The 19,320-nt window shown below is 43.3% G+C and overlaps 1 protein-coding gene across 11 annotated transcripts in view; it reads right to left on the reverse strand.

Moving 5' to 3' along the window:
* TRRAP (transformation/transcription domain associated protein) overlaps positions 1-19,308 on the reverse strand; it is a 72,527-nt gene extending 53,219 nt beyond the window's left edge. For 5 of the 11 annotated variants that reach the window (XM_065031588.1, XM_065031592.1, XM_065031589.1 and 2 more), the window contains exons 1-23: positions 18,899-18,984; positions 18,561-18,628; positions 17,845-17,992; positions 17,449-17,498; positions 16,939-17,049; positions 16,301-16,405; positions 15,551-15,634; positions 14,799-14,855; positions 14,029-14,154; positions 13,623-13,700; positions 13,309-13,397; positions 12,585-12,681; positions 12,106-12,244; positions 10,332-10,410; positions 9,118-9,352; positions 7,151-7,478; positions 6,931-7,028; positions 6,360-6,554; positions 5,638-5,829; positions 3,774-3,939; positions 2,306-2,562; positions 1,250-1,450; positions 652-830 (exon numbers count right to left, since the gene is read on the reverse strand). In XM_065031588.1, coding sequence (XP_064887660.1) covers positions 652-830; positions 1,250-1,450; positions 2,306-2,562; positions 3,774-3,939; positions 5,638-5,829; positions 6,360-6,554; positions 6,931-7,028; positions 7,151-7,478; positions 9,118-9,352; positions 10,332-10,410; positions 12,106-12,244; positions 12,585-12,681; positions 13,309-13,397; positions 13,623-13,700; positions 14,029-14,154; positions 14,799-14,855; positions 15,551-15,634; positions 16,301-16,405; positions 16,939-17,049; positions 17,449-17,498; positions 17,845-17,944 — 2,966 coding nt within the window. In that variant the 5' untranslated portion in view covers positions 17,945-17,992; positions 18,561-18,628; positions 18,899-18,984. Of the gene's footprint in view, positions 1-651; positions 831-1,249; positions 1,451-2,305; positions 2,563-3,773; positions 3,940-5,637; positions 5,830-6,359; positions 6,555-6,930; positions 7,029-7,150; positions 7,479-9,117; positions 9,353-10,331; positions 10,411-12,105; positions 12,245-12,584; positions 12,682-13,308; positions 13,398-13,622; positions 13,701-14,028; positions 14,155-14,798; positions 14,856-15,550; positions 15,635-16,300; positions 16,406-16,938; positions 17,050-17,448; positions 17,499-17,844; positions 17,993-18,560; positions 18,629-18,820; positions 18,840-18,898; positions 18,985-19,104 lie in introns of those variants that run through there. The other 6 variants (XM_065031594.1, XM_065031595.1, XM_065031593.1 and 3 more) reach the window with 3 other exon arrangements.
* Between the last annotated feature and the right edge of the window lie 12 nt (positions 19,309-19,320).

The raw sequence follows: 19,320 nt of genomic DNA on the forward strand, positions 1-19,320 counted from the left end.
GATTGAAACATCATTTATCAAATCACTGCCCAACAAAATCTATTCATGGCAAAGCTACACTTACGTCCAGCCTAACAAGTCCATATGATAAAAGCTACAATACTCTTTAGCTACATTTACTATGCTGAAGCTGTCTAGAAGCAATACACCCATTACGTATCAATGACTGACACTGTAAAAGATGTAAAACTCATCAACAGGAAGCCCCCACACTGAGACAAGCGCGGGTTACGTGTGTGACTATGCTGTAGCTCAGTTGCTAACTGAAACTCAACTTAGTATCTCACTTTAGTAAAAAGTCAGATGTACATACAAAAATCACAATCTAAGTTCATCTTCAAAACACAATGAAGCACCAAAACAAACCAACTACTTAAATATACTAAACTAAAAGTAATTTTTTAAATGTCTGATTATATGTAACAGATTATACACTGGACTGCTATTAGGGAAAGCGAAAATATGAAAAATTAACACGTCATTGGCATCAAATAGTATGATGACCAAATTCCTCTTCCTGGAAAGTCTTGCATTCATTTAAAAGAAAGCAGGATAAACCAGTAGGTAAAACACCCCATGAAGAATACATTGCCCAGACAAACCATTGGCTCTAAATCAGGTTGTTCTGAAAACACTATAAATTTTACATACACATTTATGTTTAAAGAATTGTCATACTTGGGATGCGCAAGAAGTTGGTATAACGCATGTTTGTTGTCATCCAGGCTCATCATAGCTACTAAAAAACACTTGATCACTTCCCACGCTTGCCTCCGGTAATAGGGCTCCGTGTTGGCGCTCTTCAAACAGTCCAGAGCAGTCTCGATCGCCTAGAATGAAAAAAGACGGCAACCAAACAGTTCTTCATATTCACCATAAGGTGACTTATCCAGGGAACAGTATCTTTAATACATATTAAAAGTAACTTTAAAAGTATGTACAATTTGAACTACCTAAATTAAGAAATACAGAGAAAGCCTGAGAGAGTAGACTTGAAACTGTTATGGTATTTTATTACTGCGAAGTTTTACAGCAGATACATTGATTTTCAGAGTCCAAAAGCAGCCGAAGCCCTGAGTGAGGTACAGCCCCATTCTCTCCTCCCTCAAGGAAACCTGCCTCACCTTCCTCTCAGCAATAACCGCTATTCCTAATCCCCAGATACCGCAGTTAGACCATGCATTTATACACACATATAAATGGTACCCAAAATGTTCCTCCTAGCACAGCAAATAAGCTATGCCCTTACCTTTTCCATCGGGAGCTGAATGGATGCTTTACAGTCTGAAAATTCAATTGTAATACTGGGTCCTTGGATTTCTGTGACTACATACTGTAGTTTCTGTGACTCCTTTAGCATCTTCCTGTTACTTCCACCAAATTTACCAAGTACCCGATACGCCACGTGAGAAATGCTGTCCGCGGGATTGCGCAGGGTGCGCCACAAAGCCTGGAAGAATTGTAAACGGTGTGTGGTCTGACCAGCCACACTTCAACATTTTTCTAGTTAGAATGTAAAAAAACGTCAAGGAAAAGACTTTTTCTTGTATCTCGGTAACCAACCCTGCATAACTTCCAGAAATACCCACCTGGACTGAATATAAGAGTCTCAGTTTGCAGGGTTTCTAGTGCTTTGCAACAAAGTTGTCCTAAATGCAGTTTTAGATTAGATTAATATGATCAGCTACAAAACTTTTGCCCCACTGCAATGTGATTTCATGGTTATGGCTCCGAGTAGATAAACATTAGGAATTAAAAAATAAAAAGGCCAGTTAAGGTTGAAGGGAATTAACCCCAAAGAGCTAGTCTGGAAATACAAAAAATAAATGTTATATTTAAAGGATAAAGTATCTGCAAGCACTGTATTAGGGGAAATAGCCACACTACAAACATGCTTCCAAATTTCAACCACATCATCTTCACTGTATACATAAGACTTCATGCAGCTGTCAGTCATGATATGCTGAAGGTATTTAGTGTTCTTGTTTTGAAAAAGTTAACAAAGGCTAATCATTTTCCGTACTGATTCAACTTACACGTAGCAATATTCTTGCGACTGAGTCACAAATCTTAACTTTAACCCTTTGAGAGTGGGTACAGAAAAAGTGATTAAATCACTTTTAAATGTTTCAGAGGTTTCAGTTTAACAAGACACCACCAGCTGGCCTTTTACATACAAATCAGACGGGTATGGTTCTCATGACAGACTTTTCCAGCTTTTATAACCAAAAGGTTCACATAAGTTTCTAGCAGTCCTTAGCAAATCAATGACCTCGTGCAGTCTGACGGGAAACCAGACGCTTACCTGCATCAGCTCAGCTCGAACAGGCTGGATGTGATCGTACAGGAAGTCCGGCTGCAGGTTGTCCACGCACAGCTCCAGGGTGCGCAGGCCCTGGCTCACCAGGGTCTGGGAGCCATTGAGAGCCGACACCAGCGGGTCCATCAGCATGGGCAGGTAGGGCAGCAAGGAGCTCAGCCGCACCGGCACCGTCAGGCACAGCTCCACAAACAAGTCCTTCATGTGCTGTTTGTGAAGGCCGCTCTGCAGCATGTTCAGTCCTGAAAATCATCGACAAGTTACACAATGAAAGGAAAAAGTCCGCAGTTTGTGGATAAAAATTGCTATTTCCTAAATTCAGCATAACCTCACATTTTTTAATTCTGTAAAGTTTAGATCTCTGTAAATAACATATTTACAAAATATAATACTGTTCATAATGATACATCTACGGATTTTATGCAGTTAATGCTTTTGTAGGTACATGCATATCCAAAATAAAGAAACCAGCAATGCATATTCTCAAATTTAATGTATGACTCAATAAGGTAGCATTTGAATACCAGAAAAAGACAATTTGACTCAAACCTCATCTTTGTATCAATAAAAAAAACCTCCACACAGAACAAATGTTTTTTAAAATACCTGGAATCCTGAAAAGGAACATTAAATCAGTTTAAATATATTCACTGTCCTGTACAGGTTAAACATACTCCTCAACCTATTTTTCTCCCCATCAACATTTCATGTATTCCGTGAACCTGGCTAGCACTTCTACGCTGACCTGTATTCCGCACAATGATTTACAGATAGCAGACATATCTGCTAACTACAACTAAAATTGCCCCTACGGCTGTAGATGGAAACACAGGATTCCACGTTTCTGGAACTGTTCCCATCAGCTTGTCCTTAGGTTCAAGTAGCTCTCCACGTTTCCTTGTTCATCCTCAGTATCTCTGGAACACAGTTCTTGCAGGCACAAATGTGCAATTAATCAAAGTGATTGTTGTTCCCATTTCTTTTTGCAAACTGCCACCACTTGTGTTTGTATTTATCACACACCTGCAGGTGCACACACGTGCCCTCAACTGCACCACAACCAGAGCTTCTCGGCAATGTCCTTCCTGGAAATAACAGCGACGGCCTGGCAACTTTCCTTCTCCTCGTACCTGTCCCTGGGCGCTTCAAGCTAACAAAGCTCCCCATAGCCAAAAAAAGCCAGTGAAAGAAGTAAAACACCTCCAACAGCCCCCAACGAAAAACAAACAGCAGAAATTGTGAAGCAGCCAAAACTATGGAGCCTGGAGCAGCTGGGAGAAAATTAAAATAACCCACATTAAAGATATTTCATCAACCGCTAAGCTCAAAATCAGAAGTTGCTTATCAGAGTCAGGGCTTTTGTTTGTTTTTCAAATGACGTAACATAACTTCATCAGTACCATTTACGTGAAAAGATGAGAAACGGGGGTGGAGAAGGAAGGCATTGTTCTACCTTGCAGTAGGTTTGGTAACAGCGGCAAGAATTCTTGATACAACAGATCGTGGCTGCCCCCTCCGATGGATCTGAACAGGGCTCTGAGCAGCAGGAAGTAGTTGTAGGGCTCTTTGGCAGTCTGTGCAAGTTCCATAGAGCTGTTCACAATCTTGTGCAAATGTGGCTATAAAAAAATAAAGCTTGAAGATGAATAAAGTATCCATTTTATCATCATCATGTACAAGAGTTTAGTATGTGACAAGAGGCTCAGATCAAAAACCTTCAGCTATTCCAAGTACCCTGATACCACCCTGATCTTCCACCACCGCTGAAGAACTGTTCTAAAGTAAATCTGTATTGGAACAGTCTCAGAACCCAGAGCATTCTTTGGTTAATTAAACCCTGCTTCCATATTAGCCAAACGATGGAGTCTGCTTGCTACTCCAAGCAGTAACTTGATCAACACAAAAAACCTGCTACAAATTTGACACAAGGAAAAGCATTTGCTCCGCAGCACCCAGGACGAGTAGCAGAAATGACAAGTGTCAGAACCCCCAGAGAGACAGCTCACAACACTCAGTTCCTTCTGATCAGCTTCAGCACTCCTTAATTGCTGGGGATGCCAAAATCTCACTTTGAAAGCAGACTTGTAAAAGCAGAAAACAGTTACAGCACTGGGGGCCGGTCCAGAGCAGAGGACATTAACAGCTGGCAGGAATCCTTCCAATTACTTGATAAATACAAGGACTCCCACAGACCAGGGACAAACTAGGACACATTCTGCATTTTCTACACTGCTATGCAAGCGCTGCAAATAGCCTTCATCGTTCAATTCTATTGTCTTCCCAAGGCCCACATCATCAGTCCTGCAGAAACAAAAACCTAACAGAAGCATGAAACCGTGCAGGTCGTAAATCACACTCTTTGAATTGGATCCCCAGCTTATGAAACCCAAAGGACCTTGATTCTGATGACAAATGAGAAGAATTTGAGCAAGATTATATGTATATTGCTTCATATCACTTACAAATATTGCTTCATATTACTTTTATCTTTCAAAAACCTTTTATCTCAAAAACTAGTAGGCCCTGCTCTGTTCTACCCAGAAAACTGAACTAATGCTGCAGCAAGAAGTTAAACACAGAAACCACTATCACACAGTCACCTCTATCAAACTGCTGTTTATTCGAAGGTAGAAGGAAGATAAATGGAAAGAAATTGAGAGAAAAAGCAGCATTCAATCAATGTTTTTCTGGATATAGGCAGCTTTCACTTGGACGAGAAGAGCACACTCCTGCTTCAAGCTCACTACTAAACCCTCCGAATATTGAGACGATCTCATCAACAGAAACAGATCTTTGGAGTACATAGACAATGTGCTGTCAGTAGGAAAACCTGCATTCCTTAACCCCGACGTGTCAAGGGCACAGAAACACCTAACTCAAGAGGTGTGCGCCACGGAATACGACACAAACAACAAGATTCAGCAACACACCAAAAAGTTATGCCAGCCTAAGCAAAAGTCTTAAATTAATATGGAAACAAGAGGAAAAACATGCAGAAGATACGCGTATGCTGAGCAAAGAGTGACACGGGTTCATGGCAGCTCTGATCAGACCACAAGCACACATCAGCCATTTATACTCGGAATGAGCACATCACTTCGTAGTTCCAAATATGAAGGAAACATTCACAGAAACCACTCTGATAAATAACGCCATGTGCTTGGCATTTGGAACAAATGGAGATGTATCACCAGTAGTGGTTCAAAGACGAAAAGACTCTCAAATGTTAGCGTGAAACTCTCACATTTCTTCAGGCACCCAAAGAACGCACCAGGAGTCAAAACAGGTTTTTGGTTTTTAACACAAAGGACCTTTACCTTCAGCATTTGTTCATTTTCAGCTGCAAAGAGTGAAACTGAGCCAAAGACTAACTTGAACAGCTTGAGATACAGATTGGAGAGCTCCACGTTGGAGCCCATTTCTGGCAGCCGATCCAGAAGATACTCCACCAGAATCGTTGCGAAGAGGGCAGAGGTAGTCGGGTTTGCCAGGAAGGAATTGGCGACAATCTGAAAAAGGAAACCACAGAGGAGTTACTGTTGCTGTAACAAAAAGAACAGAGGGAGGAGCGCACTACCCATTTAAAACAAAACACTCAGGCAAATTTCTTCCCCTATCTCCACTGCTACCCCAGCGGTTCAGCTTATCTTATCCTCAGCCGAAAACAACCATGCATATCATTTAAAATTAAACCTTAAACTTAAATACTTAAATGTATATTATAGGACTTGTGTTCCGGAAAACAGTAGAACATTAATGCAAGAACCTGAACAAAACAAGAACTCCACCATATCCAATACTTTTCAAGAATAAAGCCCATTCACATATTCTAGACTGAAATGCTGGCGTTTGTGTTGCATCACGTTGGAAAGCTTTTGAAAAGCCATTTTTACAAAAGATTCTTATAGACTGATTCAAATCTCGCATTCGTTTCACCATCATTATTTGTAATTCCACTCCAGCCCCGGGTACCTCAAGGCACAAGCTACTTCTACAAGCAGTTTATTATCAACTGAAAAAGTAAACCAACTCATAATACCTGAAGAGCGTAGTTCTTGGAGATCCTCTCCACCATATACGGAACAGTAGTTTGAAAGATTTCTTTAAAAGTCAAAGGATTCATCATTGTGAACACACCAGCGAAATGCTCCAGAACCTCCTTTTCCTCTTTCATTCTGACTGTCTGGCAGTTTGCTACTCGAACATACGTCTGTCCGTTCCCTGCTATTTGCACCTACAGCAATTCAGAAAATGTGCATATCGATTAAAGAACCTGAGCGATTTTCTCACTATTCTTAAAGTACCTTTTGAAAAAAAAATGAGATTTTCACATGCAAGCCCCATACAATTCGAATTTGGGCACAAGAGCCAATAGTGACAACAAAAATATTAAAATAGAGTGTTTTCAGCACGGATTTTAAAACCCTGAAGTCGGGAGTGGAAGAAGACAAGAGCAGGAGATATCACCGTGTATTTGTGAAGCTACTCGATTCCAAATCATGTAAATTCACATTTCATTAGTATTTTGTGCAACTACAAATAATCCCTATTAAAATATCTAACACACAGTAACTGTATACATAAAAGTGCTATGTGGCCAGGTTACATACCTGATATATATCTAAAGCTTGCATTGCATATTTTACCAGTTTTATATAGATTTGAGTCTCCTTAGGTTGCAACTGCTTATTGGGAATAAATTGTGCTTCTGAAAGAAGAGAAAGAACAAGACACTTGTTAACCATTAAAAATACTATTTGTTTTCATGCTAGAGAGTTTTAATTGTAGAATCACAAAAGATAAATGCAATTAAATATGACGCAGTTTTACCGCCAGGAGCTTTGCAGGATGTTATGCCCCACGTGATTGTCTTGACACCACAGACCAAAGTTTTGACCAAGCTCCGGCAATCCGTGACCTGAAACGTCTGCTTATCCTCTTTCTCTTTATCGCCCTGCTTTTCAAACACAGGCACCGGCGCGGGCGCCACCGGCGTGGCTGGGGCGGGAGACGGAACCGGAACGGGCGCCGCGTTGGCCGCGGTGGGTACCCCAGGTAGCGCGGCGTCCGCAGCCCCGAGTTCAGACTGGGGCTTGCACTTCTTGAAAATGACAGACAGCTGGTATCGTGCTATGGTGTGGAACTTCAGAACAAAGACCTGCGGCACAAAGAGCAAAGGAAATGGAAGAGCGGGGACGGGGAAGAAAAGAGCAAGTACGTTTCTTCTTCCAAAATTATTCTAAATTAAATAATACTAATACTTTGGCATACTGAGATCAAAGCAATGTACACCTAAGCATTTCCAAAGTCATCAAATGACAGTAAACATCTCAAGTGCAACAAGAACTAGTTTGCTTACTTTTAACAAGCTCCAAAAGTCAAAACACTTGCTGAAACCCAGTAAAGACACGTGTTGCAAAAGGTTCCAGTTGAAAGTTTTCTGTACTTCCCAGATTTTAAAGTCGAGATTTAATGGGCTTGCTCAGGTATTTCCCCACTAGCACCAGTTCTGTAAGCTCCCTTCCTGCCTAGATGTAGCTTCTCTGAATTAACATGTTGTTATAAATATTAATTTGATAAACAAATGACCAAACAACTGTGCTACAATACAGATTTCTTTTTAAAGTAGAAAAAAAAAGTGTAAGTTGATTTGGAAGACAAACCCAGCTAGAAAGCTGCTTCGGATTGAGAAATGTGGAATAAAGGACCCAATGCAATGCAGAACATGGACATCTTTCACTTGCACCACCACTTGCACTTTGCATTTCGGATGAAAGCCGTTCCCTAAACTACTGCTACCTTCAGAAACAAAAAAGTTCAGGGGTAACACCAAACAATCTGGAGACGATTAAAATGATCGAGTCTCTCCCCTGGTGCTTCAGAACTACGGCATTCTGTCAGCGACAGAAGAGTCACAGACAGAGGGACCACGTCGTTCAGAACGCCTACGTCTCCCTTTCCAACACAAGCAGCCGTACGGCTTCCTCAGCTCCTCAAGTGTTAACACCAGCTCGTTCGGATTTCAAGATGTGCTCTCACATCCAAATATGAGATCATTAAACCAGTGTTTACGCTAGAAGTGTTCTACCCTACAATTAAGTGCATCTTCACATTGTGGCAGGAGGAACACTCTGAAACCTTTGTCCATTAACAATGTGGTGACAGCAAGCAGGTGCCGTTTCACTCGTACTGTGCCACAGATGACAGATTTCAGGGTGCATCGCTGATTTTTCAAAATAGCAACAAAAAGAGGCCCCCCAAAAATCCTCAGTTTAAACAAGATCCTTAAAAAGGACAAGTGGGTCTGGAAAATGCGGCTATTTCGCACTTTACGGGTTGTGCTGGGCTACACCAAGGACCTGCAACACAAACCTCCGTCAGGATTTGAAAACTTAAAACCAAGAAACACCACACACAAACAGAAAAAGAACATAACGAGAAGGCATTAAAAATACCATTCTTTCATGCCCTTATGTGGGGAAAAAGGAGATTACAACCAAAACTCAAAATTACATTAAAAAAAAAAATAACAAGAGCTAAGCTGCCGCCAGCATCACAGCCACTCGGTCTCCTGCTCTGAGTCAAGGCACCGAATGAAAAGCCGAGCTGGCAGCACATCTCCCCACACCTGAGACACCATCCCAGCTGCACACCTTCTCAAAAGCCCTTCTCTGAAGCACTAACACAAAATCCAGTATGCAGACTGCTTCTGCGTATCCTCATTGCTGAAGACGAGAGAAAGTAAAACGTGACTGACAACGTACTACAGAACAGGATATTCAACAACAAATCAATACCTCCAGCATTCTCATGAGAATATCTCTACCATTTCCATTTTCCTGTTCACTTTTAGAGCGGATACAATCTACCAAATTTAGCAGCAGCTTGCAAGACATCGTCTGGATACTGCTGGGCAGCGACTCGTCATCAATGTTCTTGGCAAACAACTGGACAGCAAGGGAGAGATCATTGAGAGGCAAATGCTGCCGGACGTGATGAACCAGGTCTGCCAGGGTGCTGTAGGCAAGCGGCCTGGCAGCGAGAACGAGAAACGAAAAGAACACGCTGAGGACAATTATAATGGTTGTTAATTTAACTTAATCAATAATTACTGCCTGAAGCTATTTCCAAGACTCTAAATAAATATCTTCTATTTTTACATGTAAATCCAGAGTTCACAAGGTTCTCTCAATTACACAAGGGAATGATAACCCATATAATCAAACCGAAGATGCATTATTCTGTCCCACAGCACTAATATTACCTCTCTGACCTTCCTCCCCACTGCTCAACATCCCCGGCACACATGTTCCTCTACATAAAGAGCAAATTTAGCATGTTTTAAGCCACATTTTAAGCAGTGTTGGTAAACTCTTTCACAATTAATCATTGATGATGCACGATCTCAAAAGTAGCTACGAAAACTGATACATTTAAAAATAATTTATTTTCAAATACCACATTTAAGCACCTAGTAGAGCAAATACTTCTAATTCATGTTGTCAATAAGGTACACTTGATACTTGAGCAAGAGGAGATAATTCTGCTCATGCATGTATTTTAATTTGGTCAGCAAAAGCACTTCATAGACTACTGAAGAAAGTACTTTTTTCAGTTGTGAGGAAGTTTTAGGGTATGTAATGACAAAACAGTTGAAATTTCATTCGGAACGTGCACCGGACACGGGACTGAGGCTGTTTCATGCACTACTGGTAAGACATCGAGCTGATTTCACTGGGAGCGCTGGTTGTGCTCTGCAAGTCAAATGTAAATAGTTCTCATTCACCCATTTATCTAATTTTGCACTACGCTCACACTACTATGCTGTGCCATCTGTGTTCAATAACGACTCTTCATGGCAGCAGCAGCTCTTCCAACATTGGAATCTAACAAAATGAGTTATTTAAAGCAAAGATTTAGGATCCTATACAGACGCTGTAAATATCACTAAACCTTGAAAGCAACCAGCCCTGACATGCACTCGATAGCTGTTCCAAACTGTCCGTCATACCTCAGTGTCTCTCGGGCAGTGTATCCAGAGCCAATTAGTATAGATTCATCAAACAGCTTGTCCATACATGGAATAAATTCTATAATTATAAAAAAAAAAAGAGAGGGGAAAAAAAAGCTGTATGTAGTGACTGGTAAAGGAAATAATCAAAATAAGATAGGTAAGCATTAAACTTAGGTATTTAGACATAAGTCACAAGTGGTTTTATTCTAAAGTTCATTCCTGAAGCTCATAGAAGTCAGTGCTACCAGAAGGACACTTTCAGTTAACCCCTTAGGACGATGAACCGCACCGACACCTGCCCCTTGGGTAACACTGCAGGCCACAGTCACCGCCACAGCACCGACACAACAAAACCAGCTATCTATCTAATACTGACGTGCACACCACTTTGCTGACCTACGTGCTTAGACAGAAGCCATCGTTACAATGGTAATGGTGGAGAGAACGAGCACAGTTTCATCTGCTCCCTCTCTTCTAGGAAACAGAAAAGTCCCACACAGACAAAACGCATCCCGGTAAGATATACGGCACCATTCACCAACTCCCAATCAACACAGAAGACGCAGTTTGAAAGATCATTTCACTGAGAACAATAATATTGATGGCAAAACACCCCAACACGAAGCACTTTCCTCAACACTCATTGTTCCAAAGAAGTTGAACTGCACCAGCAGAACAACCAAACCCTTCTCTTCTGCAGATCTCCACACAGATTTTATCCCAATTCTCCTCTTCCTCACACTCCCTATTCCTCCTGCGATACCATGTTTCCTCTTCACCTTAACATTTCAAGCTATTTCCTCCTCTACATCCACTCTGGGGCTGCCAGGGAGGCAGCAGGAGGGCTGGAGGGATGCGGTAGCAGCACGTATGTTCAATCCCCAGGCAGCTGCCATGGGCCGTGACCCGCTCAGCTCCCGCTGCTGCTGCTCCCTCCAACGGAGACACGACCTCGGGTCCTCTCCACCACCCAAACGCTGAAGTTCACAAAGGATGCAGAACATCAGCTTTTTAAGACTTTGCTCCTCTGCTGAATTTTGTTGAAACCGATCAAGTTCAGAAGTTATTGAGGAGAAGCTGAGAAATGTAGAACAAGTAAGCTGATCTCTTTAGAAAAATAGCCAAGCAACAGCTTTCCATGTGACCACAATACTGAATTCCAGAGCTAGGAAACGTGCTATTGTTTTTGTGATCTAATACCTCCAAGTCATCACACTGCCCCGTAACTACTGTTAGCTAAAGGTAAAGAAAGGGAGCACGTGGGAAAGATGAAAAGATAGAAGTAAATATTTTACAATGTACACTCATTTCCAATCTTGCAATTCTCCCAAGGCAGAACAAAACCACCAAGCCTAGTTAATTCAGGCAGACCAAAGGCAGCTTTCCTCTGTCAGAGGTGAATATCACCAGCTGAATCAGACATATGGCATCAGGTTTTGATAGAATTACTTCCATTCAGGTTAACAAACTGGTATTTTAAAGTACAACTGCAGGCACAATTACAAACCAACATGAATGTTGATGAACAACTGGTAATTACTTGGAAGAGATATGTGGAAAGTTAGAAAAGCCACTTGTTCAGTACATCATCTTAATCAGACTATTTTTTTAATTATAAAGAAAAAAGGCAAAACAAAAATCGCATCCACTCTCAAAACAATCGGAAGTACGTAACAGTTCGAAACGAATAGTAAGCAATGCGTCTCTTAAATCCACAGAGATAGCTGAAATCTTTCCAATTGCCAGATACATTTTTAGAAGCAGCACTCACGGCTCCTCAAGTCTGTGGTCAGGATGTGCTTCGCGGCAATCAGCAGCTCCTTGCGGAGGTGTGCCGTTTCCGCCGGGCAGTTGGACAGCAGCTGCAACATGCCTTTTACCATTTGCTGAGAATATTTAGCCACCAACTCCTATCACCAAAAAAAAAAACACCAATACAACTATTATGACACTATTTTTAAGCTTTGCTTTACACTTGCAAAATAAGATTCAATTAAAATTCTCTTGTTTCTCTTCAAGAAGTCTACTCGTAAAAATCAAATACCAGAGCCGTTCCCTAGAAGCCATGGGCAACAGCACACTTACCTGGCGCTCCCAGAACACCTGTGAAAGGCCAAAGTGCAGCCCCGTCTCCAGCTGTGCTTCCCCAGCACCACTCTCCAACCCCCCACCCACCAGGCACTTCCCTGCCAGAGCGCGACTAGAGCGCTGCTGCACAAAGAGTAACAAAGCAACAAAAACGTAGCCTACCTGGTAAATTCTTATGATGTAAGCCAAAAAAGACAACGTTTTAATTTGAGCAGCAATAAAATCGGCATACAATTCCTTGTTATAAAGTTTATGTTGCCTGAAATTAAATTGAACACTGGTTACGATTTTGTTCCTCCTCCTTAATACCTTAGTTCAGAAAATTCACGGACGTCTCAAATCACATAATCTGGTGGTGAGGTTCTTGCTTCATTAGGCAACAAAATCATCAGGGGAGAGACCATTTTCTACAAGCTCTCTGCCATTCCAGCTCTCAGCATCATATGCTTTAAGCGGAAATGCACAACCCTGGGGCAGTCACACAATCGTCAGCTTTCTACAGAGAACCAACGCATCAGCATCTTATCACCAGCATCAACCATTTTAGTTATTCATATCCTCTGGGCAGACAGGGCAGGACAGGATGTGTCTCTGCTGCCCGCTCAGCACCACTTGCTGCTCCTCAGAACACCCCATCTACTGCGCAACTCCAGAGTTGATCCGTGACATAGAATGCACATATTTAGGTTTGCCAATCACTTCACCTACAAAACTCTGGCAATTTCCAGTCAAATAATCATTGCTACTTTTGAGATTAACAGCAGTAACACTTAGAAGAAAAAAAAAAATCACAGGACTTAAGACAAAAACATTTGGGGAAATATTGAACAGCACGTTTAAGTAGTTTATCCCAAATATCATCAAAATACTGTTAAAATGTTCTTACCTCGCTTGAGCAGAAACCTGGATTATAATAGTGTTCATAATCAAGGGCACAAATTCAGCAACTACATTATGAATGTTCAGTTTGTAGAGCTTAAAAAAAGAGAAGAGTGTTATTAGAGAACTCTGGCTGTCACGCTCGGTGTGACACTCACACCCTATTTGAGAGCTGATCGGATAAAACAAAGAAATCCCAGCGGTGTTAGACCATGTTTTAAATCTCAAAAACACATTACATTCATTTTTACTAATAAATTAGCCAGCACAAGTTACACAAGCCATTCAGTAACAAAAAGTATTGACATGCAAAGTACTAACCTGATACATAAGAACAACAATAATGGGTAGCTCAGCCAAGACCTTTAGAGATAAAGATCCTCTGGGAATTATAGAATGCTGAAAGAAACAGTGCATGTTTTATGAACAGTTTAATTACTAATTCAAAAAAGTACTTGAAATACATTTTTAAAGAAACTGCTCATTTTAATAGCAATATATTTAGTCATAAAAACATTTTAAAAGCACAAAACCATCTGGTATTCTTTTGACTAAAAGCCCTGTAACTACAGCTGCATAGAAAATATCTGAAAAGATTCAATCAGCTTCCACAAATAAATCTTGATAAGAAAAAGAGCAAAAAGAAAGCCTATTACCTTTACCTGCCCTTAGGACTGGGGTACAGTGACACAGACGGCCTCACGGTTAGAGCAGTTCGAATACTCACTGTTCTCGTTTCACTGTCCTCTCGCTCGGGATTTACTTTCACCACGATTGTTGTAATCATGCCAACCATTTCAGGAGTAGGAACAGTGTTCTCCGGAATCACCTGAGGATTCTCAAAATACCGATTCTACAAGCAAAGAGCAGAAGAAAATTATAATCAGTCAAAAGGCCATTTATCTCATTACAATTCCTCCGTATTATTTTTCCCCACGACTTCTTGCAGACACTTCTTTCTTGCACGCGACACGTACGCTGCAGCATCTAGCGGGACTACACACAGGTCCCACAATCGTCCGCTCCTGCTACAGCACGAAGCAGAAAAGCATCCCCACCCAAGGAGCTGCTTCTGCCCAAGAAACCCACCCAGCCACTGCCTGTCAGTGGGAAGAGCAGGAACGGCCTCGGCAGAGACCACGCACACCGAACCCCGTCTGCTGGAACCTGCAACGTACCGCATCTTCCCCTTGCTCAGAAAAGGAAAGCACTGGGCTCCTTGGACACCACTGCACTCAACCAACTAGTGCTTTTTTATTCCAGCTTACCTTGGTTTCCTCACACCAGTAACACTGTGCTAGAAACAGGTTTTCTAGTTCACAATCTAAATTTCTCCAGTTTAGATGCATTTTTGCTAAATATTTTTATTAAAACTATAGTTACTTTGCATCACTAGATACAAAAGTAATTATGTTAATATCTTTTAGAGTTAAAATTTAGACATTAAAACTAGTTTTCTGACTATAACAAGGGCAATTTAAGAAACAAAAAGCTTACCACTACTTTTGGAAGTTCCTTGTAAATCTGTTTCACAAAGTCCAAAAAATGATGGATCTAGGAAAAAGTGGGTTTACCACAGAGATAACAAAATCACCATTTTAGAATCTCAGTATTAGCAGTATAATTACACCAAAGCTCTAGTCAACAATACAGTCTATTTTTTGTTATATTTAAGAAGAATCTGAAAGTGTTCTCCTATTTCCTTCAGTTTTGCAAACATAATTTAAACTGCGCTCAGGAAGAACATGATTTACTATTGTAGTTCCAGTACAGTATTATTAGAAATAATTACTATAAATCAACCAAGTATTCCTAGAAGAAAACCAAGGAAATAAAACAACAGAATAAAAATACTCCTTCATGAGTCACGGGAGAGAAGTAGGGGTGGGGGAGAGAGCCATAATATTCCTTCTTCAGGATCTTCCCTTCGCAAACTAAAAAGGCATCAGTGCTCTTCTATGGGGCTTCACTGCTTAGTCTAATCACACTGCCCACCAACACTCCGAGCACAAACAACCGGGCTTTCACAGTTTGGTTTTTTCCTGGGGCGCCAGCACTACGCAATTCTCTTTTTAAAATTACTTTATGGTTACAAAAATAAATAGTAACATATGGTTACCCCAACAGTTCAACCAACATAAAAGGACAGCAGGAAGAAACAAACCAACCAAGCATCCCACTTGAACAAAACAACAATTCTGAAGAACACATGAGTAAGTTCTGTAACACATAGAAAGATTATGACCTACTTCTTGAGTGATTGCTGGTCGGAACTGTTTGTGCAACTCAATGATAATTCTTAAGCAAATCAGTACATTTTCTTCATTCTCCGTCTAAAAAAAAAGAGAATCTTTAGTAGCCTACTGCTGCATTCAACTACTCCATAGGTACTTCCCATAAACTATACTCATCTCAGAACCTACAAGTGCCCATTGATATGAATTTGCATGAGCAAGATGCCTCTCCTTGAATGTAACTTCACCTTGCAGCCTTAGGAGTAGGCCTAAAATTAAATCCACCCCATCGGATCAAAAACCAGAAGCTTCAACCACTCTGTACCATCAGGCCGGTTCCTAACGCCCCACAGACAGACACACGTGGGGCCATTCACTCTAAGGCTCCTCCACCAGAGCAGGCTATTTTCCGTGGGCTTCGAATGACACGTTTTCAATTCCAAGCAAGAAACCAAACAAAGTTTCTAGAACACGGCCTGCGTGCTCAGGTAAGGCGGAAAAGTGTTCATGAACGAAACCTCGTCTAGCGGGAGAGCGGCTCCCTGCGTTTGTCAAACCCAAGTTTCTAAAGGGCAGAGGAGAACACGCAGAAAACCTGCAGATAATAAGATATCACCGTGGTGAGGCCCAACCACAATGAAAGCTTGCACTCGCGCTCCAGGAGCACAGCTCGTTAAAATCCTCACCCCGGCGATTTCTGGAGATGAGGAAAGATGAGGAAAATCTTTCTGAAAATTCAAAACAGTTTCAAGAGAAAAAAGATACCTCTAGAAATCGAAACATCACAGACAGGATATTTTTGGTATGAAGGCGAAGATGCTCGTTTGTTGGTATTCTGTGAATTATTTCAAGCACTAGTTTTCGGAGTTGCTGGGAAAACAAAACAAAACATAAAGCTATGATAGAATTGGTTTTGAAGTCCACAAAAATCAACATTTGGTTGCAACAGTTTTTCAGCTTAATACTTCCGCACACTAGGAAAAAGCCATTTTACATCATGTAGACATAAAAGCACATAATGCTTCCTACTACCCACATATGTGAATAAGGCAAATGTAACAAATCTGCGGTTGAAAAATGAAAGTTATCAGATTTTAAAGAACTCAATTTAAGCATCTCATGGCACAGTCAAGTCAGCAGTTTGCAATAGTGTGTCATATTTCAGTGAGAAAGCCAACCCCGTTGCACCTCGTTTTTCCTCGTTTTCCACAGAAGCCTAGATTTGCCCACTTTATTAGCGACTTATGCAGGAACTGGACCTTTCCAACTTTACTCCAAATGACAGAACTACTTTTAACAACAAAGTCTATGGGTAAATCAGTTCATCAGGTAAATTGAGCGCTTCGGTGAATGAGCAGTCTGGCGCGCGCACTGCAAACAGGCAAGAGCTGCTCCGCGGTTACCTGGGCCGGCTTCTCCTGCAGAAACTGGACTTCTCCGTCCTGCAGAAAGGTGAGAAACCTGGGGATGATGTGCTCCAGGAACGTGGAATACTGAGGGGACGATGTCACATTCTAGTTAGGGAAAAAAAAGGGAGGAGACATAGAACAGACGTTACACAGATTATATTAATTTACATTCAAAGCCATTATTAAACATTTTCAGTAACTTTTAAATCGATTCAGTGATTATGTACCTGCTGACACACCACAGATCACCATTAGTCAAACAAATTAAAGGGAATATAAATTAACTTCTTTCACCCAGTCCTAACGGACTGTAATATGACTTTTTCTACTTTAACGGTCGCCTCACACAGAACACAAAATCGGCACGACATACGGCTATCTTAAACGGGAAAACAGAAAAACCAACGCACACACAACCCGCAGATGTTCCTGAACTCTTCAGAAGGTTGGGATTTTTTGGTGGGGTTTTGTTGTTTGCAGGTTTTAAAATTTTATTTTATTTACCTCAAAATTCTCACTGACTTCTTGCATCATTTTCAACTTGGTTTCATCAGCTGAAAATGGAAATTCAAGCAAAAAAATTAAGTGCAAAACTACATCATGAAGAAAAATACCAGGCCCATTGACCAAAGAAGCAATCAGATCTTATCAGTTTAGCTATCACCGCCCAATTACAAGGCACACAACTCACAACCAACCGCCTCACGCCTGCACACACACACCTCGCTCACTTTGGCTCATGCAAGTATTTCTCATCATTTTGCTTCTTCAAAAAATTAAAACTCAAACGAAATTTAAACTGGATTCCACACACCTTTATCAACTGTCTAAACAATATTACTATGTTAGTGAAACAAGTTCTTGAAGAACTGTAACTTTCAGTAGAAGAAAGTGTCTTACGTGTATTGACATCCGTCAGAGCAGCCACAAACTGAAGGTATTTTTTCATCAAAGTGGTTTGGTCCACCACCGTAGGCCCTTGTGCTGAAACAAATGCCATCTTGGAATAAGGATCAGCCTTCAGTACACAAAATCAAGACCAACACACCTACCAAAAATAAAGTATTTGTCAGTTCACACAGGTGGTTAAGAGCAGCTATCACATCACCTACATCCTACACCCATTCTTTTGACGTAGTGGACACCTGTAGATACAAGTGGTTCCTGGGCTCTTCACAGCACAGCGTAAGCATGGCCATGTCCTGTCTGTTTGGTTTCTCCCAGGAGCAGCAGCAGGCTCAGGGATGCTCGGGGATGCTCCCAGCACCGCACACCTGTTATCTTGCCTTTCTACTCGGCCGGATCCCAAACTTACAGCCACCCTCGTCCACCCCCAGCAGGACCCGCAGTCCTGCCGCCACGAGCTGCCTTCCTCCCTCCTACAGACACCTGAAATCAAACTCAGCTTGAAAGACGGCAGCCTCTCCTCTCCTCTCCTCTCCTCTCCTCTCCTCTCCTCTCCTCCCCTCTCCTCCCCTCTCCTCCCCTCCCCTCTCCTCTCCTCTCCTCCCCTCCCCTCGGCGCCCTCCTGTCAGCGCTGCCGCACAACCCGCTCCAGCCGGGCCGGGCCGCCCTTCCGGCGCCCCGCGTCCCCCCGGCCGCCCCGCTCCCCTCACCTTCCGCCGGTCGCTCCCCGCTGCCAGGCCGCCGTCACGCCGACCCCATTCCCGCCGAGCCGCCCGCCCTGTGGACACAGGCACCGCCAAGGGCCGTGAGACCGGTTCCCGCCGTTCCTCAGCCCCCGAGCTCCGCCCGAGGCCCGGGGCCTGCGAGCGCCGCGCTGGGCTGCAGCTCCGGCCCCTTCCCCCCCGCCGCACGCCGGTTCCGCCCTCAGGCTGCGCCGGGCCGGGCCTCGCCTCCCGCCGCCTCGCTTCACCCGCACACCCCGGCCTGGGCGCCGCCGAAACGCCCCTGCTGCTGCTGCTGTTGCCGCCGCCCCCCCGGCGCTCCTCACCCCCGGCTCCCGGGCCCGGCGGCCCTGGCCCCCGAGCTCCTCCTTTGTTGCTCCGGAGGCCGGCGGCAGCGCATGGGCGCAACGGAAGCGCCCGAGCCCAGTTCCGGCCGCCTCCTCCCGCGCATCCCTCCGGGCGGCGGGGCGCGCTCAGGCCGCCGGGTTCCCTCAGCGCGGCCCGGAACCCCGGACACCCCTGCCCTGCCCACCTGGGAAGGGCGCCTGCCAGCTCCCGCTGCCGCCGGGCCGCACCGCCTGAGCCGGGCCTGGCCAGCGCCGGCTGCCCCCGCAGCCCCGGCTCTGCGCTACCGCAGCGGCCGCCGGGCGCGATGCCGCTGACAGCGGGCGGGAGTTCCCCGGGCAGGCGCGGCTCTGCCGGTCCCCGCGGCGGGCCCGGGCCCCTTCCGCCGCGGCCCCGCCCCGCA

The sequence above is a fragment of the Columba livia genome, chromosome 15 (genome assembly GCF_036013475.1).
Source record: "Columba livia isolate bColLiv1 breed racing homer chromosome 15, bColLiv1.pat.W.v2, whole genome shotgun sequence".
Lineage (NCBI taxonomy): Eukaryota > Metazoa > Chordata > Aves > Columbiformes > Columbidae > Columba > Columba livia.